Here is a 24325-nt window from a genome sequence, read left to right as displayed (position 1 = left end):
CCAATGTTTTTTTTCTAAATTTTTGCTAAGAAATATTCGAAATATTTGCCCAAATGTTTATTAAATTATTTATTTATTTTTTTATTAAAAATTACTAGAATTAAAATCAAATTGCGAAAAGGGTTTGTATAATTTTGAATCTAAGATAGATAAAGTTTTCGTTTCTATGACATATTTTTTTTATAAAAATGAATAACCATTTTTATATATTAAATTAGTTTAATAAAACAAAATGCGTTCCACCTACCAATTTATAAAATTCACTTGGCAATGAGGCAAGGCAAAAATGTCAGAATTGCAATACTAGATTCTTATACAAAATTATTTAAATTTTCCGTCAATCTCAATATAATTAATAACGTTAATGGTTTCTCCTGAATTAAAAAATCCCGCACAGTTCGACAATGCCTTGCGCTGTACGCAACGAACTAACGACATTTGAATGAAAACAACCAATTTATAGGTTGTAAAATGCAGTCTGCGCATTTAGTCATGCGCGAGTTACAGGAACCTGTACGAATCCGTCAACCGAAGCTGAAGCGCATTAAACAACATGGCGGAATGAAAAGCATTCCCCGGTCGTGTTTTTCTTCCCATCGTCAATGTTTTCCCAGTTTTGTGTACACATTTGAGAATCGAATTACGAGCGCGCCTCCGTCAGGATGAGTTTCTCTAGCGACGAGGTAAATTTCCTCGTCTACAGATACCTCCAGGAGTCAGGTATGTTAAATTTTCGCGCGATAACCGTTTTGCCGCGCCGGTAGCCAACTAAATTCCCACTCTAATAAATGTTGAATTTTGTTTTAGGATTCCAGCACTCCGCATACACTTTCGGTATTGAGTCGCACATTTCGCAATCTAACATAAATGGTGCTCTGGTTCCACCGGCGGCCCTTTTGAACATTCTGCAAAAAGGGCTTCAGTACACAGAAGCTGAGATAAGCTTAGCTGATGATGGAACAGAGCAGAGGATTGTAGAGAGCTTGAGTCTAATTGATGCTGTGATGCCTGATGTGGTGGCAAGCAGGCAAAATCAACAAAATGCACAGAAACAAGCCATCAAGAGTGAAGTTACAGACACCAATGGGGAGGAAGCTGTGGTTTCAACACAGAATGAAGTTATGGAGGTGGATAACTCAAATGAAATTCCTTCTTCCAAGGCTACAGTACTCAGGGGGCATGAGAGTGAAGTTTTCATTTGTGCCTGGAATCCAACCACAGATCTATTGGCCAGTGGTTCAGGGGACAGTACAGCAAGACTTTGGGATATGTCTGATAACTCTGCCAGTCCTAATCAGCTAATTCTGAGGCATTGTATTCAGAGAGGTGGCACTGAAGTGCCAAGCAACAAAGATGTCACATCATTGGACTGGAATGTAAGTCAATGCTCTGGTACTGTTTGAAATTATGTAATATAATATTATTGTTTATTTATGGCAGTGTGATGGCACATACTTGGCAACGGGCAGCTACGATGGTTATGCACGAATCTGGCATACAGACGGACGACTTGCACGAACTCTCGGCCAACACAAGGGCCCAATCTTTGCACTGAAGTGGAACAAACGCGGCAACTACATCCTCTCCGCCGGTGTTGACAAGACCACCATAATATGGGACGCTGCCAGTGGGCAGTGCACTCAGCAGTTTAGTTTCCACTCGGCGCCAGCACTTGATGTCGACTGGCAAACAAATACGAGCTTCGCCAGTTGCTCGACTGACCAGTGCATCCACGTCTGCAAGTTGACCGTCGATAAACCAATCAAGTCCTTCCAGGGTCACACCAACGAGGTGAACGCCATCAAATGGGATCCACAGGGTAACCTGCTCGCATCCTGCTCCGACGACATGACGCTCAAGATTTGGTCGATGAACCAAACCACATGCGTGCACGATCTTGCTGCGCACGCTAAAGAAATCTACACGATCAAATGGTCCCCAACGGGCCCCGGCACATCCAATCCGAATATGAACCTCATCCTCGCGTCAGCCAGTTTCGACTCCACAGTACGACTCTGGGATGTTGAGCGCGGTGCATGCATACACACCCTGCTAAAACATACCGAACCCGTATATTCGGTGGCGTTCAGTCCTGATGGTAAATTCCTCGCCAGTGGAAGCTTCGATAAATGTGTGCACATCTGGTCGACGCAAAGCGGTCAATTGGTGCACAGCTACAAAGGCACAGGCGGTATCTTTGAGGTGTGCTGGAATAGCCGCGGGGACAAAGTGGGCGCTAGCGCGTCTGATGGCAGCGTGTTTGTACTCGACTTGCGCAAGTTATAAACATTTACGGGTGCGATATTGAACACGGAACGAATTTGTATTAAGACTTATAACTATTACGCGAAGACATATTTTCTTACTCAATTTCTAGGTCTAGGACGGCGGTACACATTTCCTTACTTGTAGTTATTTTATGACGTTGTGTACAATGTACATTTTATTATACATATTTATATTAAAATCAGAGAAGATTAAGCATTAACATTAAAACGTCTTGTTAAAGCATTCAGTTGTTATTCTTCGTTCATGTCATTCGTCTTTTATACGCATACAATTGCTCGTGGTCATAATGCGTGTGGATTAATTTGTACATGTACTCAAAGAAGTACAGGAGGTTGTCATACTGTCCATTGTAGGCTTCTTTTTCTCTCGACATGTATGTTTCACCGCTATACGTTTGTAAACTCTCATCAACGAAACAACTAGCAAGTCCGCTGTACTCAGGGTGCACACCAAATGCATTAATATGCATTTCTATCACAAACTGATGAATTGCTTCAATTGTGGCTAAATACCAACGCGGGCTGCCTTTTTGATGCCGCCAGAATTGCGAAATGCGATTCTGCAGCACAACGCAAGATAATTTACGAATTCGTTCATCTTTATAAATACTTCTGCTCTGGTTCCAGGTGCTGTCAATAAAAACGGCCCTATTTACAGGCATATTTCCCTGCAGACCTGATTTATTTTTATATGCCCTTGGCACTAAGTTTGAGAGCAGTGTTCCTTTGTGGAAACCTTTCTCCTCTTCTTCTTGGCATTCATTTGACTGGATTGTTTCATGTCCAAACAATTGAGGAATGTCCAGAGCTGTCTGGCTAGGAAAAATTAACACCACATGTTCATTTTCTATATCATAAGAAGGAATATCGGGAAATGTATAGACTCTAACATCTTCTGATGATAGTATTGCTGCATGAGCTGCTGTGCTTTTGCCATCAATCTCTTGTTTGTGTTTGATTATGTCAATCTTTAAAGGCAACTGAAACAAATGAATAATATGCAGTTATATCTCAGGGTTTTTACATAATAATCATGTAAAACTTACTTTTACGTGTGGGATTACTCCTTGCAATTTGGGATGTGGAGTATAACATGTGTAACAAAAGAATTTACGTGATTTGTGGCATACGCCGCAGGAGTAACGGTCTTCAAACGTGTTCAACACTGAATTGTCATCTATCCGAAGGTGTTTGAAGGGATTCTCGGCACTAGGTCGACCTTCTGCACTATTCGGATGCGTCATTTTATCATAATTCACTTATTTATTTATTGTTTCGACGTTTTTAAAGTTTAAGTGTATTCAAAGTGTTGAATACATGCGATAATTTTTGCGTGTTAAAAAGTAGGTTATGTGAGTGAACAATCTTTGTGGTCATAGTCGCTAAAGGTAGCAATAAAATTAGTTGCCTATTAAACAAAAGCGGTCGAAAAGGATCGAAAGAAATTTATATTGCAAACAAAAAAGCATGTTTTGCTACCAATTAATATATAATCCTGATTTAACAGTTGTTTAAATCAAATTATTGAAAAAATTCTGAAAGTACTTTGCCAAAATGAAAAACATAAATAATTCTCAGTAATAACAATTATAAATTAATATAGATTTCCGCAATGTTTTTCTGGAAATCAATTAACATACTTATATTGAAATATTTAATTTCTTTGTTATGGCTTGTTAATTTTAGTTGATTTTTTGAAAAACGCCATTTGTTTTCGAACTACTAATATTGATTGACGATTCTTTGTAATATCGCTCCTCAAATTATCCTCATTAAACATTTTCAACATTTTTGGATGAATCATATCATCTATATTCATAGAATCAGACTCCGCGGACAATTCCTTCACGTGCATTTCCAATGGAATTTTCTTCTTTATTAATTCCTCCTTTGTTCGGATTAGTTCTTGATTAAGTGTTAGTTCTTTTTTAACCATAGCTTCCAAATTATCGGAAGACTATTAAAAAATATGTTTAAATATTTTACCATATATATTGAGGAAAAACATACCTTTTCAGCAATAAAATCTTTATACTTTTCCAGAAATATTTTATCCTCTTCAACAATTTGTGTTCTAAAAATAAGACGCTTAAAAAAACTCATCGAATTTAAAGATATATACCTTACAATAACTCGTCGTGTTTTTGCCTCATTTCTTTCAATTTCAATCTAACTGCTTCGTAGTTTTTTGAAGCAGGTGCATACTGTTTTTCGGCAGCTTGATACATGCCAAGTGGTTTGATTTGACTGGTGCGCAGTTTATCATTGATCAGTTTCAAATTTGTCAATTCCGTGTGTATATTAGCATGTTCATGAATACTCTTCCGAGTTTCCTCTTGTAGAGCGTTTCTTTCAGTTTCCAACTCAATCTGACTGTTGCAGAGTTCCTGAAGTTGTTTCAAAGCCGATTGATAATCCTGATGAACTTCATCCTAGAATTAAAAAATAAGTTAATACAGTCATTTAAAAATTTATTAACTTTGAAGCAAGGTTTTTATCTTTTTTCTTTTGTCCAAATATTTTATTGATTTACAGCGCCGTACAGTAATTGTTTTAAAGACTCTTCATTTATGGTTTGTAACTTATCGCTTGTAGATACTTCTTGAGTATCCATTGTAGCACTTAACATTTTGTTACAACTAATTGACATATTAGACGTGTGTGTCGTCAGCGCTGTAACTTCACTACTAACTTCATTCCCAACAGTTCCTATTAATGAGTAGAATTCGCCAACTTTTTCTTTTTCCTTCTCATTAACAACAATTGATTTACAATCAACTACTTGAGTGTCATGTGACCCACTAGGAAAACTATTATTAAATGTTATTAAATTTTGCCCATCAAAAGTAAAATTCTGACCAATAATTTGCCCATCCGTATTGAACACTATATTAACTTGATTCAAACTCAAATTTAAGTTATCCCTATCTGATTCATGAGTTGTTGCTGTTGTGGGAGACGATGTAGCAGGTGATGGCGTTGGAGTTTTGATAACGTCCCCCGGTGGCATTGCTGTGCACTTGTGCGATCTTTGGCTCACTTTATACCGATATGATTTGCCACAAGCAGTACATTTGTAAGGTAAAACTCCAGTATGAATCCTTTTATGTACCAGATAAGAAACTCTCTGTCTGAAACACTTTCCACAAAATTCGCAGGCAAATGGTCGCTCTCCTGAATGTATCCTCTCGTGATTGTGTAGCGTCGAGAGTTCTTTAAACGCGCGCCCGCATTCTTGACACACGTGCGGTTTTTCCGAAGAATGGTACAACATATGTTTACGGTAGGTTTGTTGAAAAGTGAAATATTTGTTGCATTGTGCGCAAAAATACGGCATTTCACCTAAAGCCCAAAATAAGTTAAATTGATTTGTTGTATTTTTTTATTATTTAATATAATAATACCTGTATGCAAACGTTTGTGTTTCTTTAAAAAATATTTCGTGGTAAACAGTTTTTGGCAAACATCACAGGACCATTTTTTTGGCTGCTCGTCATTTTTGGCTGCTTCATTTTTCTTGAACTTATTGAGACTTGCTACCAGATCGAGTTCAGTTTTGTTGTTATGTCCAAATCCATAATGAGCTACACGTAGATGCACCATAAGACTTCCTTTCATTTTAAACTTTTTGCTGCATAAATGACAATGGTAGCTGTATAGACCAGTTTGTTTATCCTCCAAAGTCTGATGCAATAACTTCAGATGCATATCCAGGATATTCTCGTCCGAAAATGTAAAATTACAAATATCACAACGAATTGTACGTTGCTCGTTTGCTAGCACATTCTGAACATTGGTAATTTGCTCTTCTATTCCAGCCGCAACAACCGTAGCTACCGACGGACCATCACGCGTTGAAATATCAGGACATGGCATTTCCTCAGAAATTTTCGGTGCTTCAAAATTTGGTACTGTCGGTACTGTGGCAGCTTGAATTAAGTTTGGTTTTGTTTCTGGTACATGAATCTCTTCATCCGTGTTTGCCAAATGTGTAAACAGATGAATAGTAAACTTATCCAATCCTCGCTGGGTTTCATGACACACTGGGCACTGGATTTCCGTGGTTGTAGCTGCTACTAATGTAGTCCTCAGTGCTTCCAAGTCATTAAAGTGTGGCTTGCAGCATAAGGGGCATTCCAATTTTGCCATGGCAACAATTTATGCACTTTTTAGTATCTTTTTGTGAACACTGTGGCGAATTTGTGTTTATCAACCGCAGGAAAGCGCAAATAACTCAGCAGCATATGCCTGTTTAAAGGAAGCGACTATTTTTAAGTCGCATCGTGCAAGTGGCGAACGCCCGCTGGCGACGCGTCCCATAAACCCGCTAAAAATAGCGCCGCGGCGCCATCATTTTCAATAAAAACACATGTAGAGCAAACTTGATGCAGCAACAGGTAAACTCATTAAATACATTCCACCGCCAACTGTTGTTTAGGCATCCATTTCTGGCAATAGCTGTTACCATGGTATCAACGCAAGTCAATAATTATTTGATCAATAAAACAAACATTTGTTGTGAGATATTCTCACAAAATACACGATATTTTATTTTATTATACAATAAACGCATTTTGTGCATTTTATAATATTGCCATTTCAAAATGGATGATGCAGTGGCAGATGTTCTTAAAACCATCGGTTGGGACTCCGGTTTCCGACTACCAATCGCAAATGAAGAAAATCAAGCATTGGAACGCGAGCTTGCTCACTTAGTTATCAAGAAAAGCGCAATGGGAAAAGAGTACGATGATATTTCAAATCGCTGCAAGAATCTCCAAGAGCATTTGAAGTATGTAAGACAGGAGGTTGGCCAAAACCAGACCCTTCTTACAACGTACAATCAGCAACTCGATAACGAAAAACATAAACTCAAGCTGAAACAAGCCGAAAAGGACAACACATTGTCGGAATGTAAACGATTGGCTAAACTCACAGAAGATATTCGATCACGTATCAATTCCAAAAAACTTCTCCTAGCTAGAAAGCTTTCCAAGTTAGAGAAAATGAAAACCGAAGCGGAATGGGATACGCAAGCAATGAAGGCGTGGGAGGATTCAGTTAAAAAACGGGACGACGATAACGAACTGCTTAAAAAGTTCTCTGATGAGGACAAGAAAAAACTCAGCGACTTAGAAACCAGAGGCAAGAGTCTGCGTAACGAGGTTAGTGTGAGAAAAGCCATGTTAGCCCAGATGGACGTCGATGTTATGAACTATGAGCAAGTGCTAAAACGCACTGGCAAGATGTTGAGTTCCATGAAAGACGAAAGGATTGCATTAGTAAAACAATGGCAAGAATCTGTGAAGAATCTACGGCAAAAAGACGTTGATATTAAAAGAGCTCATTTTTCTATTGAAAACATTCAAGAAACTATTAAGCAAAAACGAGGAGTGATGGAAGAAGAGGAAGCATTTCTAGCAAACGAAACGAATGCCAACAAATATATTCGGCTGGAAATTAATGAGGTGAATGCATCGAGCCTTCGATTGCGTAAGGAATATCATCATGCTATTCAAGATAATCAACGTCTTATCAATGACCACACTAACAAGAAAAAAGCCATCCAACGTGGTGCAGCCGACATGAATAGGGCCAAATCTCATATTAAACAAGTTAGTAAACTGAAGGAGAACTACCAGTATCGAGTTAACAAAATCAAACAAGATATGGAGTTGATGCGTGAACATGACCGTATGATATCGGAGCAAAGTTCAAGCGCTTCGAAAAACGCCGATATCATTGATCGTATGATTAAAGAAGCCGAAAAGGCTGGTGGGATATTAACCAGGCAAATGCAAGCTTTGCTAAATAAGCAATATAAAATAAACAGTGCAACCGCGGAACTTGCTGAAATCACCAATGCAACTAAAGCGGAAGTATGTGCTTTTGAAAATGCCTTAGCGCAAATTCGGAAACGTTCAGCCGCTGCCACTCAATCACTGATTCATAAGAAACAAATCTTGAGTGACTTACAAATGAAAGTCGCTTGTATTGAAGCGCAAATGGGCAATACAGACCCGGATGATATGCAGGACTTTGAAGAAATGTGGAGGACTAAAATTCAGGACCTAGAAGAGGTTCAGGAACAACATCTCGAGATTAAAAATCTTTTACACGGGCAAATCCTTAAACTTCAGAAGGAAAATCTACGAATAGTTAATACAATGTCCAACGATGCTGGAGCTCATCAAATTTTAAAGGATAAATTACAATCCTTGTGCCTACAGATTGAAGGTGGTATTAAACAGGCAAAAGCAGAAACTTTACGCACTCAGCAATTGCAGGTCGCGGAGAATCTTATCAAACTCAAAGTGGATAAACTTCAAAATGCATTGAGTGATGCAGATGAAGAGATTTACAACATGCAAAATTATAAAATTGATTTGATTGCTACTCTCAAAGAAAGGCACATTGAGCTATTGGCTGCAAGAGATGTGCTGTTTGCCAAAAAGAAAAACTTGGATGAAGACAAAAGTCGTTTGAAGGCGGATATCTCACAAAGATGTGTAAAAATTCAACAGTTGGAAAACAAATATAGTCTGTCTTTGGGAATGCTGGGAAAGGACGAAGCCGGAGACACAATGTCTGTCGCCGCATTTAAAGTTCGAATAGCTCAGGAAAAGTATGATTTACAGCAGGAGGGAGATGAATTGGATAAAAAGATACGAAGAAGCGAGCAGGAAATTGTCGCTATGGAGAATACGTTAAAGGTAGTCAACATGACAAACAAATCTTTCAAAGATAGCCTTACTATTGTAGATGAAGAGAGTCGTGATGCCGAGGAAATGGAAAGAATGCAGGAAGAATTCACGAAAAAGTGTGGGATTTTGAAGGAAAAGAAACATGACTTGTATCTTAAAGTTGACCAACAAAAAGGTAATTTGTGTTTTAAATATAGTTGTCACAGCAATATGCTATGCAATGTTGCCTCACATAACCTAGAATATCTACTATTTCTCATATTGATACGAAACTTATACATATTAACATTTTTTCTTGTAATTTTAGAATTGCAAAGAGAACTAGATCATTGTAATGAAATTAAGAACATTACACAAGCAGAGTTGGACAAGCTAGAAGAGACTTTATTGCAGTTCTTAAGAGAACACGAAGCCAGAGAAGTGAAGATTGGACGCGCCTCGGACCATATAAAACAATGTTTGAGAAAGATAGACTGCCAACAAGTGGAAAAATATGACGTAATAATCACCCCATTTTAAAAGTTCCATGTTCTAAAATTGTCTAATTTCAGCGTGAATTGTACATAAGACAACTGCAAGACACCAACAAATCCATTATGTACCAACTGGCCGACTTCGCGATACAATACCCAGAAACTATGCCCGTGTTGCGTGCCAAATTCGAACAGCACCAGCTCGAAATGCCTCAACCACGCACAACGTTAAGTGCATCCGTCAGTTCGGATTCTGTCAATTCTTTTCCGCCTTCGGATACATCTTCGCATAGCAGCGGTCACACGCATAGAACAGTACGCGTTAAGAAGCAATTGCCAAAGCCAGAGAGGCAAAGCGCCGCGAATGTTACATGTTTAGAGCTCAATTTAGACATGCCTACTTCAAGTGCTTCGTCCATCAGCAGTGGCAGTACTTCCAGTTTACGCAAAGACAATAGCAAAGAGTCAAAAACCAAGCGCAAGTAAGAATACAACCGCATTGAAATTAACCGCTTATTAAATTATTGTGTGTCATGTGAATCACGAGTTATACAAATAAAAAAATTACTCACTCTGACTTCAACTTGTTGATTTACAGAAGAAGATTGTCGTTGCTGCTGCGACATGGTGATTGTAATTTCAATTAAAATGGCGGAGATTGTTGAACAATTTTAAACAGTTGAAATGAGAATCATTACTACCAACCTACTGCCAAAGTTACTAAAGTTCCCCCAGAAAAGTTCAAAAGGCCCCTATTAGTTAGCAACTTCCGAATTGCCAACAACTTAATCTAAACTTGATCAAAAATTTAGCATCATAAATATTTATTATCGTCATTATTTGATAGCAATCGTTATAGGAGTTACGCTATAATGTAAACGATAAACAATCTGAATTTACTTTGCGATAACTGTGAATGTCAAGCCGTTTTCGAATAATTTATTTCACGTTTAAACAATTATAACTTGTTGGAATTCGTTTTGCGACCACTCTTCAGCGATTTCCTGTTTGCTACTATCGCTATTTTCTCAGTTTTATAAAGAAATAAGTGTATTGTATAATCGTAGTATAAGAGGAATTATCACATACAGAGTTGCTTCACGCTCGGCCACTCGAAAACGTGCGTACGAGTGTCGCTAATGTGATTCATGCGCTTTTATCGCTACAACTTGGTAATCTGCTTTAAATTTCGAACCCCTTTAGTAAAAAACAACAGCGTACAAACACAAACACAATCAATACGTAAAGTTTTTGATTTTACAAATTTAAGAAATCCCCTTATCTTAATAATTTGAAATCCTTAGTTTTGCTAGAGCCGTACGAAAATATACTCGTAATAAATTTTCAATAACATACGCAAATATAAAAACGTTTCGAGGCCGAAAAAAAACTAAATAACGAAAGATCAACTTTCGTAATCGTATTATGTATAACGTATCAACACTTTCTGCTTCATTCGCGTCAAATTTTGTCAAGTAAAATACCCTCACTGATTAGCATTGTTGTGTGCTTCCTCTTTTTGGGGGGTAATGTACAATTTGATGGGATGGTTTATTGTGTAGCAGAAAAATTATAGTAATTAAAGAGTTAGACGGTAGGTGTCGGCGGCGTGTGCAACGCCGTCATCAACGCCTGCTGCTGTTCGGGTCGTAATGCACCGATAATGCCTTGGAACAATGGCGCGTTGCTCTGAATCTGTCTGATAATGTTAAGCGCACGCGCGCCGGCCTCTTTCGATGGATCCAGCACCTCTTGGTAGAAAGCTTCACCAAATATCGATACAATTGTTGGTATATTTGCATTATCTGGGCCTAAACAACAAATAAATAATTTAATAATAAAAAAATAATAATAAACGCAAAAAGAAAAACTTACCTAATACAAGTGGATTATTACTTTCAATCAATTCACATAGATATCCATAGACGTAGGGTGCCTCATCTGAATCTTCAATCACCGGTAGCCATGTGAACCACATCGGGATCACTTCATTCGTATTAATAGCTGACGCATTGTACTTCAGAATTTTCGTCACTGCCGAAATGCAATTCTCCGTCGGATTGATATTGCGCAACTCTTTCGCTTGCGGATCGGATATTACCTCCACAAGATGGGGCAGGATTTTGGCTAAGTCGCCAGCAAACTGCACACCACCATGTTGTGCCAGAATTCCCCAGCCATAAGCGGCCGCCTGCCGTACTTCCGGTTGCTTATCCTTCAAGTAGATAGCAAAAGGCTCTAGGAAAAAGTCACGATACTTGTGACACGCGCCACTCGCATATTCGATCAGGTCGTCAAACACGCAAATGCCCCATTGATGGTCGGCCCAGGCGCGCTGCGGTGCCAGCAGGTTCACAAAGTGCTGGCAGAGCTGGTCGAAGTACGGGATGAAGTTTACTCCATAGGTTGTGAACAGTGCATGCAACACATCGACAATTTTACTTAGCACGTAGGTATCATCAGTTTCTTCATCTTCCAACTGCTCAGCAACAATCTTTAAAGAAAGAAAAAACAAATTAAAATTACAAGGCTTAATTTGAATACTTTGAGAAAAACTTAAAAAAATTCTTTGCTTACATCATCATAATCTTCATCGAGATGTTTCTTCTCGCGATCTTGACTGCGGTCAAAGTGCTCCTTGAGCAGTTTGTCTAGAATCCGCAACATTTCAGTCATCATCGCCTCGTCCAAACAACCGGATCCAAGCGTCTCGATACACCCGGCCAGCGAAGACAAATTCTCATACAAGACATCATTTTCTGGTTCTGTGTCCATTGCCTTCAATAATTCAGGCGCAATATACCTCCACATTCCCTCCAGGAAAGGTTGTCCCTTACAAGCAGCGCACTGTAACAAATACGGCAACGATTCGGCAGCCGCAGACCTAACGCCATCGTGGAAATAGAACTTCAACATCGGTACCATTAGCTTGACAACTTGCTCCGAGTAATCGGCAAAGCCTTCCTTCAACTCTCTCGCATAACAAACCAACATCATACATGCCGCTGCCTTATCTTCCAACCCGGCTGTTCGAATACCGAAATTTTGCTGCTCGCCGAGTGAAACAAATTGCCAATCAATTTCACCTTCAATACCTTGCAGTTCTTCATTATCCAATAGAGCAACTTCCGGTTTTAGCGAAGCCGTACGCAGGACAGGACCCATTACCAAAGGAAGATATTGTTGGAATTGCTTTCCAAGCACTTTGCAAATTCTCGACCATGCCGAAATCAAATAACTTGTCTGCGGATCATCATCGGGTAGTTCATTACCCTCACCGTGTGTTTTTAACAACAAATCCATCACTTCACTAGCATCACTCATGAATTTCTGTGAGCCTACGGCTAAACCAATGAGTGATACACACTCAATAGTTTTACCTCTCAGGAGTTTCAATTCGTCCTTATTCGCATGTTGAATGATGTATTTCAAGCATGGCATCAATCTGTCATAGTATGCGATGAATTCCTTCTCGGCCGTGTCAGCTACACTAGCAATTGTGGTTACAACTTGTTCGAGAACAAGTTTAGTACCGTGCTCGACAAGTTCCTGGAACTTGGCTGTAAGGATACCTTCAAGTTTCGCCATCATACCACCCAGATAACCTGTAAGGATATGTTTAGGACAATCTTCGGAGAAGTTCACAAGTGCAGCGCCGGCATGTGCCTGGACACGTGGATTAGCATTGTCGTCCAAGAGCATCAACAGCGCAGGGATAACTTTGTCATGAAACTTCTTCTCGAAAACAGGCGAGAAATCAGTGGACATTTGCCCAATTGCATTGCAAGCAGCGTAACGCACACGAGGATGTGGATCTTCAAGATATCTGAGTACACCTTCCATCACACCGGGTACGCCTTCCATGATCTGGTTAAGCATGCCTTCCATTTGTTTGTTGCAGCCTTCGCCAATGGCACTGAGGGCCATTAGCGCGGCATGGCGTTTTGTCCATTCTGGACTAGCGAGCATCATGGGAATGTTTTGCGTTACCAATGGTAGAATAGTTTTACCACCAAGTCCACATGCCAAGCGATCCAATGCTGCTTCTGCAACCACATTGTTGCAGTCGTTGTCTTCGTCGAGTAACTCGTCTGATTCGGCCCAATTTTCTTCTTCGTCCAAATCGGCCATCATTTGCAGAATCAAGGGGATCAACTGATCGAAATATTTCCCGGCGTTCTTACGTACCATTGCTGGGGCCATTTCCGCAAGAGTAACCATTGTCTAATTATTTTTAAAACATTAATATACACAAAAATTAATCTATGTAATTATTTATACCTCCAAAGCTAGTTGTCTCCACGAGTCCATCATATTGGGCTCCGCAAATAGTTTAGTACACATTTCGAAAATGTATACGAGTTGCGGACGAAGGAACTTGGGTGTATTCTCTGCCATATCAATCAGCACCTTGAGCAGTGTGTCATCATCGAGCATCTGAACACTGATCCCAATCACCTCGAGCATGCCAGGTAAAAGATCAGCGAAATGTCTAAGCACTTGCGTTTCCTTATCGTGAATCAGCACAAACGCGCCGATGGCACGAACAGCCTGAAAACGCACTTCGTATGGTTCGGTTGGAAGCAGAGACTGCTGCAACATTTGCTTAATTAAGTCAAGGAAGTTATTCTGTTGGTTTCCGAAGACGCCCGGCACGGTGGTAAACATCTGCAAGGCGGCTTCCTTAAGGACTGCATTTTGTGAGTTTGCACATTGAAATAAAAACTAAAACATAAATGCCACAAATTATCAGTAATTATCAGTACATGTGAATGATAGTAAAATGTCCTACTTGTAAAAATTCGGGCCATTGGTTGTTGCCTTCATCGTCAATGAGATTCCTGGCAACCTCAGCGGCGACGTCGCAAACCTTGTGACGCAACTGATTGCTCTGTTCGAGTTGGATGCCGATTAGAATCTGTTCCTTGAGGGACGCCTGCTGCTCGGGCGAGAGGTTCGGATAAAAGTCGCTGAACTCGCTGGACAGCAGTCGTCGCAGTAGAACGGCGGACATCTGGCGCGCTTCATCGCTGAGCGAGACATTGTGTATCGCCGTCAGCAGGTGACTGACTTTCGACTCAACTGGGATATTCGAGTAGGTTTCCTGTGATTTGCACAAGGTATTTATTTGATAACAAGTCTAAATAAATAATTGCGAAAAAACATATCGAATGTAGGTTGTTTCTACAGTATTCGACGCCGACACGATTTTTATGTTCGAATTGGTGAATCAACCATAAACACAGCGTACAATCATGAGTCATAATCATAATTATAATTCCAAGAGAGCATTTACGAGTGCTACTGTGGATGTGTTGGAATGTAATAAGTATCTATACGTTTTTAATTTAATTCTAGATATGGCCTCGGTTTTTTAAGTGTTCATATTTCAGTTTAAAGCAAGCAAAATTAATAAATTAGATTTTTCAAGTTTGAATAAAATTCAACGCGTTCAGATTTTCATCAGTGAAATAGTAATGAATTTTTTTTTAATTAAATAATCTATCTATATCCGGAAAATATAATGACTATTTCCTTGATATTCAATAAGTAATATTATATAATTAGTTTAATCAAGTAAATCCTATATAAAAATTGGTAAACATATTGTACTCATTTCGTTACAAGCAAAACAAAAGAGCGACTATAATCTAGGGACTTTTTCAAAGTTAAAGGGTAGCAGAAAGAAAAAGTTGGCGGGAAAGCGAGGCGCTGCCAACCCCACAAGGTCAATCTTACAGTATTAATTCGCCGACTAATGACCACATTGACTCAAGGCAATCTTATTTTCCACAATGGTCCAAGGAGCGTGAATAATTGCGACGCAATTTGCCGGCACGAGAGACGACCGCGTGCGCCAAAAGCATGCTGGCCGCAAGCTATGCGACGTGCCGCCTGCGGAAACACGTTTTCCTGGCACGCACGCGTTCGATGTTTGTTGCTTGTCCGGCGACAAGTATGCGCCCCGAACACTCCACCAGCGATAGAAAGTTGATGCACTCACCTCTGCTTGCGTTCGAATCGAATTATCCGTAGATAACAGCGTGGTCAGAAGAAGATGAAATTGCTCCTGATCGGCCGCCATGGTCCCTCCGCATGAAAGACTGATGTCAGGCGCGGGCAGGCAGCCAACGGACACGGGGCGTTCGACCGAAAACCACCAGGCGAGCGCAGTGCTGCCCGTCAACCGGCGGCGATGACTTGAACGTGGAGGATAAACAAGAAGCGCTGAATGTTGCCGTCGCTGTAGAACACGCACTAAATGATGGATAGACGCAACAGTTTTGATACAATTTTGATGGAACACAAAGAAGTAGAAGTAGTGCGCGTCGGTTTGAGTGGAGATCGAAACGAAATAAAATCAAAAATGAATGTGGGGACTTTTGTGGCCGTGACAACTTTTGACATTACAAGTTTATCTAGCCAACACGAACATTCACGAATGTAAATAGTACTAATGTTTTTAATTGTTATTAGTTACCAAAAAATAGTTACCCACTAATTTTTTGAAGAAGTATTAATCTTATAGAAATGTTTATTATTTTCTTTTGGCAAGTTTTTCTACTGCATATATTGAAAGTTGTAAAGCAATAAATACACAATTGTATTCACATTGTATTTGAATTATTGAAATTATCATACGTCGAACATTCACATATAGTTTATTATAAAATAATATTTTTATATTGTTTCAATAAAAGGGCACAAAATCAATTTGTAAAACAATTTATTTCTAAATTATTCAATTTTCTTATTTTCAGGTTAAGAATTTGACAGCTCTAGGATTCCTTCTAGAGGTATCAACGTTTCTCACGTGTTTCACTTCTTCATGCAGTGAAAATAATCAAAAATATGGGGAAAACAAAGAAAATGAAGCCGTCTCAGATGGGCGCACCCAAAAGAACCCTCGAACAAGACATCGAAGACACTCAGATCGTCAAATCAAAGAACAGAAATAAAATTCGTTTCAGAAAAGACGAAGATGAAGAGGTTAGTTGTGCAAGTCGAAAAATATTTAAAAATTTTAAATTTTAAATTGCATTTATTTAGTTTGTTGATGCCAATCTTTCAAGAAAAATTCTCTCGGCTGCACGAGAACAACAACGTGAAATAGAATCCTCCTTTGGGCCTACACCAGCAGAGAGCATGCAGAGAAAACCTTTTGTCAAATTTGATGATTCTGATAAAGAAGATGAAGATGCTGAAGAGGAAGACACCTTAGAACCTGACACATACTTTGAAAACATTGAAATCAAAGAAGAAGATGAGAAAGCAATGGAATTATTTATGAGTTCCAATCCAGGTCCAAGAAGAACTCTGGCTGATATTATAATGGAAAAAATCACAGAGAAACAAACTGAGTTGGATACTCACTTTAGTGATGCAGGCACTCTACAAGTACAAGATCTTGATCCTCGCGTTTTACAGATGTATGAAGGCGTGAGAGATGTGCTGAGAAAGTATAGGAGTGGCAAGCTTCCAAAAGCATTTAAAATTATTCCAAATTTATGCAATTGGGAGCAGATTTTGTACATCACAGACCCGCCAAGCTGGTCGGCGGCTGCCATGTACCAAGCCACACGAATATTCGCGTCGAATTTGAAAGACAACATGGCGCAGCGATTTTATAACTTAGTTTTACTACCGCGTATTCGTGACGATTTGGCTGAGTATAAACGACTCAACTTTCATCTATACCAAGCGCTGCGAAAAGCCTTATTCAAATCTGGTGGTTTTATGAAAGGTTTTCTTCTACCCTTGCTTGAAAGTGGTAATTGCACATTGCGTGAAGCAATTATAATCGGCTCGGTAATTGCAAGAAATTCTATTCCAATCTTGCATTCGTCCGCGGCCATTTTGAAAATCGCGGAAATGGATTACACCGGAGCCAATTCGATCTTCCTGCGGATATTTTTCGATAAAAAGTATGCGTTACCTTACAGGGTGGTAGATGCGGTGGTGTTTCATTTTTTGCGATTTGAGCGCGACCCGAGAGAGTTGCCGGTGTTGTGGCATCAAGCCTTTTTGAGTTTTGTGCAGCGATATAAAGCGGATATAAGTAGTGAGCAGAGGGATGCGTTGTTGAATTTGTTGAAAAAACAAAATCATCCGACGATCACGCCCGAGATTCGCCGAGAGCTGCAGAACGCCAAGTGTCGGGATGTTGAAGTTGACCAATCCAAAATGGATTCCTCAGCGTAAATTTATAATATTAAATTTAAATCCAAATTAAGTTTAAATAAAAATGTAAAGTTAGAATTTACTACTTTTAATCCTCTGATGTCGTTTTAAAATGTTATATTTAGTAACTTTCTTAGATAACATTGGTGAATAATTGATAGGGAATGAGTAGTGAAGGTGGCTAATATTTTAAACTCATCACTTAATTTAAATGGGTTTAACTTTGACCTATGCAATTATGTTTAAGTTACCACCAAAACTTTTTATTCAATTGGTATGTTTTGAGTTCAAAACTCCTAAAAATCGAACCTTTCCTTAATTTATAGCTGAAAATAATCAAATGAAGCACTGCAACTGGTGTCCGTGAAACATTTATATCTTTATCATCAAATGAATTAATCAGTAGGGGACTAAATTAGTGTAAATTATGTAAAGAATGCTAAAAGTAAATAAAAATGGTCATAAGTCTTATACAATCGCATCCAACCGTTGATAGAAAATGTTTGAAATCAACGTGAGGAAAGAATCAAAAATCAATGGTTTTGTTTGCATGACTGCTTCAAATACAACATCATTTCATCGATGCGCCAAGGAGAACAAACGCTAGAAATAGAACTATACACACCACCATAATTTAAACCGCCGCCCTAGCTCCGGTTGAGCCAGAAAATCGCTTTCAGCAGAAAGTACGCGATGCCAAAGCCATAGATTACTTTCTCCTTCTGCAGCCTGCCCAGGTGCTCTAATTCAAGGGCCATTACACGACGATTTAGCTTCGCCATTTGCCGCCGTAGATGTAACACTTCTTCGGAAGCCGTCAGACCTTCACCTCCTACAAGGAAAACTTCATTTCAATAAAACTATTTCAAAAATGTGTTAATAAATCAAAATAAAATCCGAAACAACGCAATATTCACATTATTAAGGACCACTGATCAAAATATAGCATACAAAATCGAAGTAAAACCTTTTTTTTTTTTTGTTAATTTAAGTTACTTACCACCGCCCAATGGAGGAGTTGACTCGCGCACACTCAAATTCAAATCAGAATCATTCAAACAGTACTTGCTTGGCTTCACAACAACAGCATTCTTCATTTGTGGCTCAGGTTCCTGCTCCTTTGCAGACAATGGAAACGGATATTTATCAAGCGTCAGGGTCCGTGGCGGCGTCGCAACACGAACATCACCAGGATATGGCTCGGTATTCATCAGTGAATGATCAAAGACAATCTCTCGCGGAGGTGCGCGTGTCCCTACATGCTGATCCTGCCCAGCAACCAGAATACGCTCCGGCACTTGCATGTGAATATTATCGTTCCAGTGACCGTTCGAATGACCGTTCATATCCGAATTAAAGCTGATCTTTGACGGTACCTTCATCTTCTGACTGATGTCTACTTTGAAGTTGGCATCGGTAATGAACGCATCCTCCAAATCGTTGTAATGTAGAGGACTTGTATTTGAAGACATTGTCCTGATATCAAAATTATTTTATTTTTACTTGAGTGTGATTGAGGAAGATGATATACGTATGGATTGGTTGTTACCCACGTTATGTGATGTCGGTGATGGTGCTTGGGCGAAAATACAATCGAAATTGATAATTTTTGCTGGAAATTTTACTTCTTTCTACTTATCGTTCATTACGCTGATTTTTGACATACGCAACTGTCAGACGTCAACGACAATAATAATTATGACCTAAATTGATTCTAAACATGCGGTACAGTGTAAAAAACTTTGCAACATTTAAGTAGAAAATATTAAATTCCTGTTTATTAAAATGATAATAAGATTATTACTATTTTGTGCTGAAATATCTTCAAAAATAAGAAAAATTTAATTCATATTTCTCCCGTTGCGTACGGGACGTAAAACTATATACCACACTCTGGCGGAATATTCTAGAACTAAATTAAACAGTCAACTGGTACTCTGAAGTCCTAGGCAAGGTTAAGTAAGTGAGAACTGTCAATTTTGTGCGTGTATCTGTTATCCTGCTGAATCTGGCGATTATTTCTGTATTTTAATGCCTTTGCAGCACGTTTCGTGCACAGAATCCATCGATGGTGTTTTCAGAAAATCAAATGGACGCATTGTGGTTTTAGCGGCGCGTGGCTGCGATGTGTGATGCGTCCTGCAGCAGCAAACAAAAGAACGATCCTTTAACTACGCAGGACCTGCAAACACAGCGACAGTAATCATGGTAAGCTGTTGCATTAATTTCAAATACGAAGTGCGCCAATCGTCTTACACTTTTCATTGCAGCACAAGCTCAAGTCGTCGCAGCGCGATAAAGTGAAGAAGTTCGTCTCATTTACACAGACTGGTGAAAGCACAGCAATCTATTGTCTTGCTGCAAATGACTGGAAACTAGACCTTGCCAGTGACAACTATTTCCAAAATCCCGATGCTTACTACCGTGAGCCTAAATGCGTCGATCGGAAAAAGTTGGACACTCTTTATGCGCGATACCGAGACACTACCGATCATGAAAAAATCACTGCTGATGGTGTGATGCAGTTACTGGATGATCTCGGCTTACCACCGGAGAGTAAAAGAGTCCTGATTATCGCGTGGAGGTTTAAAGCCGCCACACAATGCGAGTTCACTCGGAAGGAATTTATTGAAGGCATGATTGCACTTGATTGTGATGACATTGACAAGTTGGCTACCAAACTGGGCCAGCTGGAGGATGAATTGGAAACATCTCCAGCACTATTCAGAGACTTTTATCATTTTACTTTTAACTATGCAAAGAACTCGACTCAGAAGGGCCTGGATTTGGATGTGGCGATTTTCTACTGGAATATTGTACTCAAAAGCAAATTTAGGTTTCTGCAGTTATGGTGCACATTCGTGCAGGTAAGATTCAATATTTTCGGGGAAATTAGAAAATAATTATGATTATTTTACAGGAACATCACCAGAAATCAATACCCCGCGATACGTGGAACCTTCTGCTGGATTTTGCCGGCCAGATATCAGACGACCTAAGCAATCACGATGAGGAAGGCGCATGGCCCGTTCTTATCGACGAATTCGTCATCTGGGCGCAGTCGAACCTCAATTCGGTCTCCTCGACGACGAAATCCAAGTACCCTGACGATGGCGGCGGCTCTGAGCTTAGCTAGATTTGTTGTTACATCTATAGCGTTATGATTAATATCAAGTTTGATTGTTTGCGCTTTTCTCCGCTCGTACAAAAAAGAAACCACCAACTTATCAAACAACAAAAGAAGTTTATAATAATATCTCGGCAATTAGTTGATAAAAAAAAAACCTGCGAATTTCGTTAATTGTTAAAACAAGAAATTAGTTGATGTTGTAAATATTAATGTAAAATGAAGTGTTTAAGCAAAAATTGGCCGGATTCGTTGCGACTTTAAACTATTTACAATTTACGGGATTTTCACATTGAAAATGATGCATGGAGGAAGCATGTTGTACATTGTTAAATTGTTTACTCGTGCGGGATTGTGTATCTTTCACTGTATGTTGTTTATTTGTAATTTACTTTAGTCCAGAGCGCAGTAAACAAGAAACAGAATGCGGTACCAATAACCAGAAACGAGAATGCGAATAAAATTTACTTTTTGAAATAAAAAATATTAAAACAAACCAAAAACTGGGGAACTGCGTGAGAAACGAATCGAATTTCCGATCTAAAATTAAAGCCAATCAAATAAATACGCCTTCGGGTGCAAGCTGAGAATCGTGGCTATTGTCGTGGCGTCATATTAAAAAGTACAAATCACTCACATCCATAATTACCTCACTTGCGAATAAATAACCAACCAAACCAAGCATATGACTTTGATACTATGCACTAGATATTAATGACAAGGGCAATACAAATTAACTTATTGGGCGGGCTTGGGGCGCATTGTCTCGATTATTTTGTTTGTAACAATGGTGCTTGTTTTGACGTTATTTTTTGGGGAGTTATAAGGGGTGCGGGTGGGAAAGTGCGCGAAAAATAATTCTCACATTGTCGAGCTAACTTGCTGCAAATTGGGAGCTAATGTTGTGTATAAATTGCCTATTTTCGTTTCGCGGTCGAATTCGTCGCATCTTTGAGCACCTTGGTCTTGAGGTGGTCCTTGTAGGTGAGGATATCGCCCTTCCACTTTGTGCACGTGCCTTTTTCGCACACCCAAATTTCCTCAGCCACCTAGAAATTGAAATATGCATCATGTTATTACATACTTTAAACATTCCAGCGATTATCTAAACAATTCATAAACAATGAAATTAATCATCTTACCTGACTAATGAGTCGGAAATCGTGACTAACAAGCACCATACCACCATCAAAGTCATTGATGGCCTCCGCTAAGGCATCGATAGTTTCCATATCCAAGTGATTGGTAGGTTCGTCCAGCAGCAGCAAGTGCGGCGTCTGCCAAGCCAGCCAGGCAAACACCACGCGACACCGCTGCCCGTCCGACAACTGCCTGATGGGGCAGACCTGCTGCCGCCCTGTCAGCCCATACCGCCCGATAATCTTCCGCATCTCTTCGCGTTCCTTCACCTCCGGAAAAGCGCGCAACATGTAATCGAGTGGCGATACATCCAAATCCAACAACTCGTGTAGATGCTGATGATAACGCGCGATTCGCAAGTGCGAGTTTTTGCGAATCATGCCTTCCGTAGGCACCAGATCACCATACAATAGCTTCAACAGCGTTGATTTGCCCGCACCATTGGGCCCGACAAGTGCAAGACGCGTATCCAAGTCAATACCGAATTCCAGATTTTTATAAATGTACGGTGACGTATCCGAATAACGGAAAGAAACGTTCTGCACCATAATAACGGGCGGCGGTACCGTCCCACAGCTGGGGAAATAGAAGTTGAGAATCTTGTCGCTGACGACTTTCTCGGTGAGACCTTGTGCGACCATTTTCGCTAATGTTTTCTCCTTACTCTGAGCCTGACGCGCAAGTTTTGCGCTGCCGTGACCGAATCGAGCAATGTAGTTCTTCATGTGACTGATCTGGTCCTGTTCCCAATTGTATTGCTTCATCTGGTTCTCGAGCAGTTCCATACGTGTGCGAACAAACGCATCATAGTTACCCGTATAGTACTTAAGTCGTTTCTTGTTCACATGTATGATATTCGTGCATACACCATTGAGGAAATCCTGTGAATGCGAAATAATGACCAAAATTCTCTTGTAGTGCTTCAATTCCTCTTCGAGCCACACACAGGCATCCAAATCGAGATGGTTGGTAGGTTCATCAAGTAGTAACAGATGTGGTTTCACGTACAATGCTCGGGCGAGCGCAATTCGCATGCGCCAACCACCACTGAAATCTTTCGTTGCCTGATTCTGCATCTTCGCAGTAAAACCCAGACCGTTGAGGATGTTAGCGGCGCGTGCTTCGGCCGTATCAGCCGAAATTTCATCAAGACGTTCGTAGATGTCCATGAGTTGTTCCTGCGATTCGTCGTCCTCACACGCGACGAGTGTTTCCGCCATTTTCTCCAATCGGACGCGCTCTTCGTCGACTTCCATTACGCACTGCAATGCTGATTTATCCGATGCTGGCATCTCGCGCGTTAAGTGAAAGATATCGATGTGCTCCGGGATGGGCACTTCACGATTTCCTAATACAGCTAGGATTGTTGATTTTCCTGCAAGCATTACATTTAATTATAAATCAAATGAAAAACAATATTTAACAACAACAAAAAGTGATAAAGTGATAAACAAAAGCAGAAAAAAACTAGAAATAACTTTAAAATTACTAATAAATTTAAAACGTTAGGATTTTTTTAAACATCCTGTATAAATGTCGTGATTAATGATCAAATTGGTCTATAACCTCAAATTTAATGATTAATGTTTAAACAAAGATTTTGCCTGCTTTTGTTAATTGCTACATTAAATTGCTTACCACTTCCGTTGAGGCCAAGCAGTCCATACCGCCGGCCACAATTCAACTCAAGTAGTGCATCCTGGAGCATCTCACAGCCATGAAAAGTAATGGAAAAATTGGCAATCTTGACATCCCTGGACTTGGGATGTACAGCAAGAGAGCCAGTGCAGGCACGTGCCTCCGCATTCAGCCGCGCGTCAGACTCCAACTTCGCGCAGAGCGCCTCCTCGGCGCTCAGCGGTTCCGTCTTCCCGTTGGTGGTGGTGCCGTTCGTTTTGGAGTCATCCTTTGCCGCCGGCTTCTTGTTTCGCGCCTTCGCCGCGTCTTTCTTTTTCTGCGCTTCGCGCTTCTTGGCGTCGGAGGGCATCGCGCGACAGCTGGGGGCTAGCAACTGTAAATTGCAAGGTCACGGATAATATGAGCACCGGAGCGTTGCGAAAACGGAAACGTGTGGAAATGAGGTTGCCAATGAAGTGTAGGTGCTAATTTTATACTAAGACTGACCGACAATCAAGGGGAGATTGATATGTGACTGAGATTACCTTAATTAAACAAAATTAAATGTCGATTACGCTCCGATTGCGGCGAACACGTGCTGCACTTGTGTTAATTCCACGGAAAAGAATTTTGATTGGGGACTGCTGCGGAGTGCGCGCGCCGCGTTGCGGAATCGCGCAATCTGTCAAATCCCGTCTAACGTTTTTGCATTGACGTGGTGTCACGATCATGCACGATATTAAACGAAAAAATCAAGTAATTTAAATATATACAGTATAAAACTACATAAATTCC

At 40.0% G+C, this 24325-nt stretch overlaps 8 protein-coding genes across 11 annotated transcripts; 4 read left to right on the top strand and 4 right to left on the bottom strand.

Annotated features, from left to right (window-relative positions):
• The first annotated feature begins 293 nt into the window (after window positions 1-293).
• Window positions 294-2511, top strand: ebi (transducin beta like ebi). The gene is made up of 3 exons (XM_065306910.1): window positions 294-720; window positions 808-1376; window positions 1441-2511. Exons 1-3 carry the CDS (start codon window positions 663-665, stop codon window positions 2284-2286), a joined length of 1473 nt encoding a protein of 490 aa, XP_065162982.1. The 5' UTR covers window positions 294-662; the 3' UTR covers window positions 2287-2511.
• Window positions 2413-10171, bottom strand: LOC135795283 (tRNA-uridine aminocarboxypropyltransferase 1). 2 transcript variants are annotated; one of them, XM_065306908.1, is made up of 5 exons: window positions 10038-10171; window positions 4416-4720; window positions 4299-4362; window positions 3335-4245; window positions 2413-3268 (listed from the first exon to the last, which is right to left on the bottom strand). In XM_065306908.1, the coding sequence occupies exons 4-5, from the start codon at window positions 3530-3532 to the stop codon at window positions 2531-2533; spliced, it is 936 nt and encodes a 311-aa protein (XP_065162980.1). In that variant the 5' UTR covers window positions 3533-4245; window positions 4299-4362; window positions 4416-4720; window positions 10038-10171; the 3' UTR covers window positions 2413-2530. The 2 variants fall into 2 exon arrangements, 1 of the variants encoding a protein (XP_065162980.1); XR_010549057.1 differs by lacking the exons at window positions 2413-3268; window positions 10038-10171 and adding an exon at window positions 5693-6573 and having other exon boundaries at window positions 3719-4245; window positions 4416-5630.
• On the top strand, window positions 6762-10042 carry LOC135795281 (coiled-coil domain-containing protein 39). Its single transcript, XM_065306906.1, has 3 exons — window positions 6762-9167; window positions 9300-9490; window positions 9544-10042. The coding sequence occupies exons 1-3, from the start codon at window positions 6893-6895 to the stop codon at window positions 9949-9951; spliced, it is 2874 nt and encodes a 957-aa protein (XP_065162978.1). The 5' UTR covers window positions 6762-6892; the 3' UTR covers window positions 9952-10042.
• Window positions 10172-10360: 189 nt separating the features above from the next.
• On the bottom strand, window positions 10361-15789 carry Karybeta3 (karyopherin beta 3). Its single transcript, XM_065306905.1, has 6 exons — window positions 15470-15789; window positions 14258-14569; window positions 13747-14190; window positions 12043-13689; window positions 11341-11959; window positions 10361-11276 (listed from the first exon to the last, which is right to left on the bottom strand). The coding sequence occupies exons 1-6, from the start codon at window positions 15548-15550 to the stop codon at window positions 11053-11055; spliced, it is 3327 nt and encodes a 1108-aa protein (XP_065162977.1). The 5' UTR covers window positions 15551-15789; the 3' UTR covers window positions 10361-11052.
• A 437-nt stretch (window positions 15790-16226) lies between these two features.
• On the top strand, window positions 16227-17724 carry bys (Bystin). Its single transcript, XM_065306912.1, has 2 exons — window positions 16227-16455; window positions 16516-17724. The coding sequence occupies exons 1-2, from the start codon at window positions 16318-16320 to the stop codon at window positions 17665-17667; spliced, it is 1290 nt and encodes a 429-aa protein (XP_065162984.1). The 5' UTR covers window positions 16227-16317; the 3' UTR covers window positions 17668-17724.
• Window positions 17725-18001: 277 nt separating this feature from the next.
• Window positions 18002-19361, bottom strand: Tango11 (transport and golgi organization 11). Of its 3 annotated transcripts, none has more exons than XM_065306914.1 (3): window positions 19200-19361; window positions 18647-19122; window positions 18002-18490 (listed from the first exon to the last, which is right to left on the bottom strand). In XM_065306914.1, the coding sequence occupies exons 2-3, from the start codon at window positions 19116-19118 to the stop codon at window positions 18294-18296; spliced, it is 669 nt and encodes a 222-aa protein (XP_065162986.1). In that variant the 5' UTR covers window positions 19119-19122; window positions 19200-19361; the 3' UTR covers window positions 18002-18293. The 3 variants fall into 3 exon arrangements, with proteins under 3 accessions (XP_065162986.1, XP_065162987.1, XP_065162988.1); XM_065306915.1 differs by having other exon boundaries at window positions 18002-18478; window positions 19200-19357; XM_065306916.1 differs by having other exon boundaries at window positions 18002-18478; window positions 18716-19122; window positions 19200-19357.
• A 90-nt stretch (window positions 19362-19451) lies between these two features.
• Window positions 19452-21276, top strand: SCCRO (defective in cullin neddylation 1 domain containing SCCRO). Its single transcript, XM_065306913.1, has 4 exons — window positions 19452-19605; window positions 19690-19854; window positions 19917-20513; window positions 20567-21276. The coding sequence occupies exons 2-4, from the start codon at window positions 19852-19854 to the stop codon at window positions 20780-20782; spliced, it is 816 nt and encodes a 271-aa protein (XP_065162985.1). The 5' UTR covers window positions 19452-19605; window positions 19690-19851; the 3' UTR covers window positions 20783-21276.
• On the bottom strand, window positions 21126-24232 carry LOC135795282 (ATP-binding cassette sub-family F member 2). The gene is made up of 4 exons (XM_065306907.1): window positions 24076-24232; window positions 23552-23924; window positions 21916-23288; window positions 21126-21822 (listed from the first exon to the last, which is right to left on the bottom strand). The coding sequence occupies exons 2-4, from the start codon at window positions 23898-23900 to the stop codon at window positions 21691-21693; spliced, it is 1854 nt and encodes a 617-aa protein (XP_065162979.1). The 5' UTR covers window positions 23901-23924; window positions 24076-24232; the 3' UTR covers window positions 21126-21690.
• Between the last annotated feature and the right edge of the window lie 93 nt (window positions 24233-24325).

This window comes from Atheta coriaria, unplaced genomic scaffold, assembly GCF_025399875.1.
Source record: "Atheta coriaria isolate IRGN ID8LTWV9N9 unplaced genomic scaffold, Caltech_Dcor_3.1 hic_scaffold_7_pilon, whole genome shotgun sequence".
Taxonomy (NCBI): domain Eukaryota; kingdom Metazoa; phylum Arthropoda; class Insecta; order Coleoptera; family Staphylinidae; genus Dalotia; species Dalotia coriaria.
This window is presented reverse-complemented; position numbering and strand designations above follow the sequence as displayed.

Coding starts and splice junctions, on each gene's coding strand:
- Karybeta3 (XM_065306905.1), bottom strand. CDS start 15,550: ATGGCGGCCGATCAGGAGCAATTTCATCTTCTTCTGACCACGCTGTTA. Junction 14,570..15,469: donor CGATTCGAACGCAAGCAGAG/GTGAGTGCATCA, acceptor TGCAAATCACAG/GAAACCTACTCGAATATCCC. Junction 11,960..12,042: donor TCGATGAAGATTATGATGAT/GTAAGCAAAGAA, acceptor CTTTCTTTAAAG/ATTGTTGCTGAGCAGTTGGA.
- LOC135795282 (XM_065306907.1), bottom strand. CDS start 23,900: ATGCCCTCCGACGCCAAGAAGCGCGAAGCGCAGAAAAAGAAAGACGCG. Junction 23,289..23,551: donor GCTTGGCCTCAACGGAAGTG/GTAAGCAATTTA, acceptor TAATGCTTGCAG/GAAAATCAACAATCCTAGCT. Junction 21,823..21,915: donor ATTTCCGACTCATTAGTCAG/GTAAGATGATTA, acceptor TTCAATTTCTAG/GTGGCTGAGGAAATTTGGGT.
- SCCRO (XM_065306913.1), top strand. Junction 20,514..20,566: donor TATGGTGCACATTCGTGCAG/GTAAGATTCAAT, acceptor ATTATTTTACAG/GAACATCACCAGAAATCAAT.
- bys (XM_065306912.1), top strand. CDS start 16,318: ATGGGGAAAACAAAGAAAATGAAGCCGTCTCAGATGGGCGCACCCAAA. Junction 16,456..16,515: donor GAAAAGACGAAGATGAAGAG/GTTAGTTGTGCA, acceptor GCATTTATTTAG/TTTGTTGATGCCAATCTTTC.
- LOC135795283 (XM_065306908.1), bottom strand. CDS start 3,532: ATGACGCATCCGAATAGTGCAGAAGGTCGACCTAGTGCCGAGAATCCC. Junction 3,269..3,334: donor GAGTAATCCCACACGTAAAA/GTAAGTTTTACA, acceptor CATTTGTTTCAG/TTGCCTTTAAAGATTGACAT.
- ebi (XM_065306910.1), top strand. CDS start 663: ATGAGTTTCTCTAGCGACGAGGTAAATTTCCTCGTCTACAGATACCTC. Junction 721..807: donor CAGATACCTCCAGGAGTCAG/GTATGTTAAATT, acceptor ATTTTGTTTTAG/GATTCCAGCACTCCGCATAC. Junction 1,377..1,440: donor TCACATCATTGGACTGGAAT/GTAAGTCAATGC, acceptor TATTTATGGCAG/TGTGATGGCACATACTTGGC.
- Tango11 (XM_065306914.1), bottom strand. CDS start 19,118: ATGTCTTCAAATACAAGTCCTCTACATTACAACGATTTGGAGGATGCG. Junction 18,491..18,646: donor AACTCCTCCATTGGGCGGTG/GTAAGTAACTTA, acceptor ATTGAAATGAAG/TTTTCCTTGTAGGAGGTGAA.
- LOC135795281 (XM_065306906.1), top strand. CDS start 6,893: ATGGATGATGCAGTGGCAGATGTTCTTAAAACCATCGGTTGGGACTCC. Junction 9,168..9,299: donor TAAAGTTGACCAACAAAAAG/GTAATTTGTGTT, acceptor TTGTAATTTTAG/AATTGCAAAGAGAACTAGAT. Junction 9,491..9,543: donor AACAAGTGGAAAAATATGAC/GTAATAATCACC, acceptor GTCTAATTTCAG/CGTGAATTGTACATAAGACA.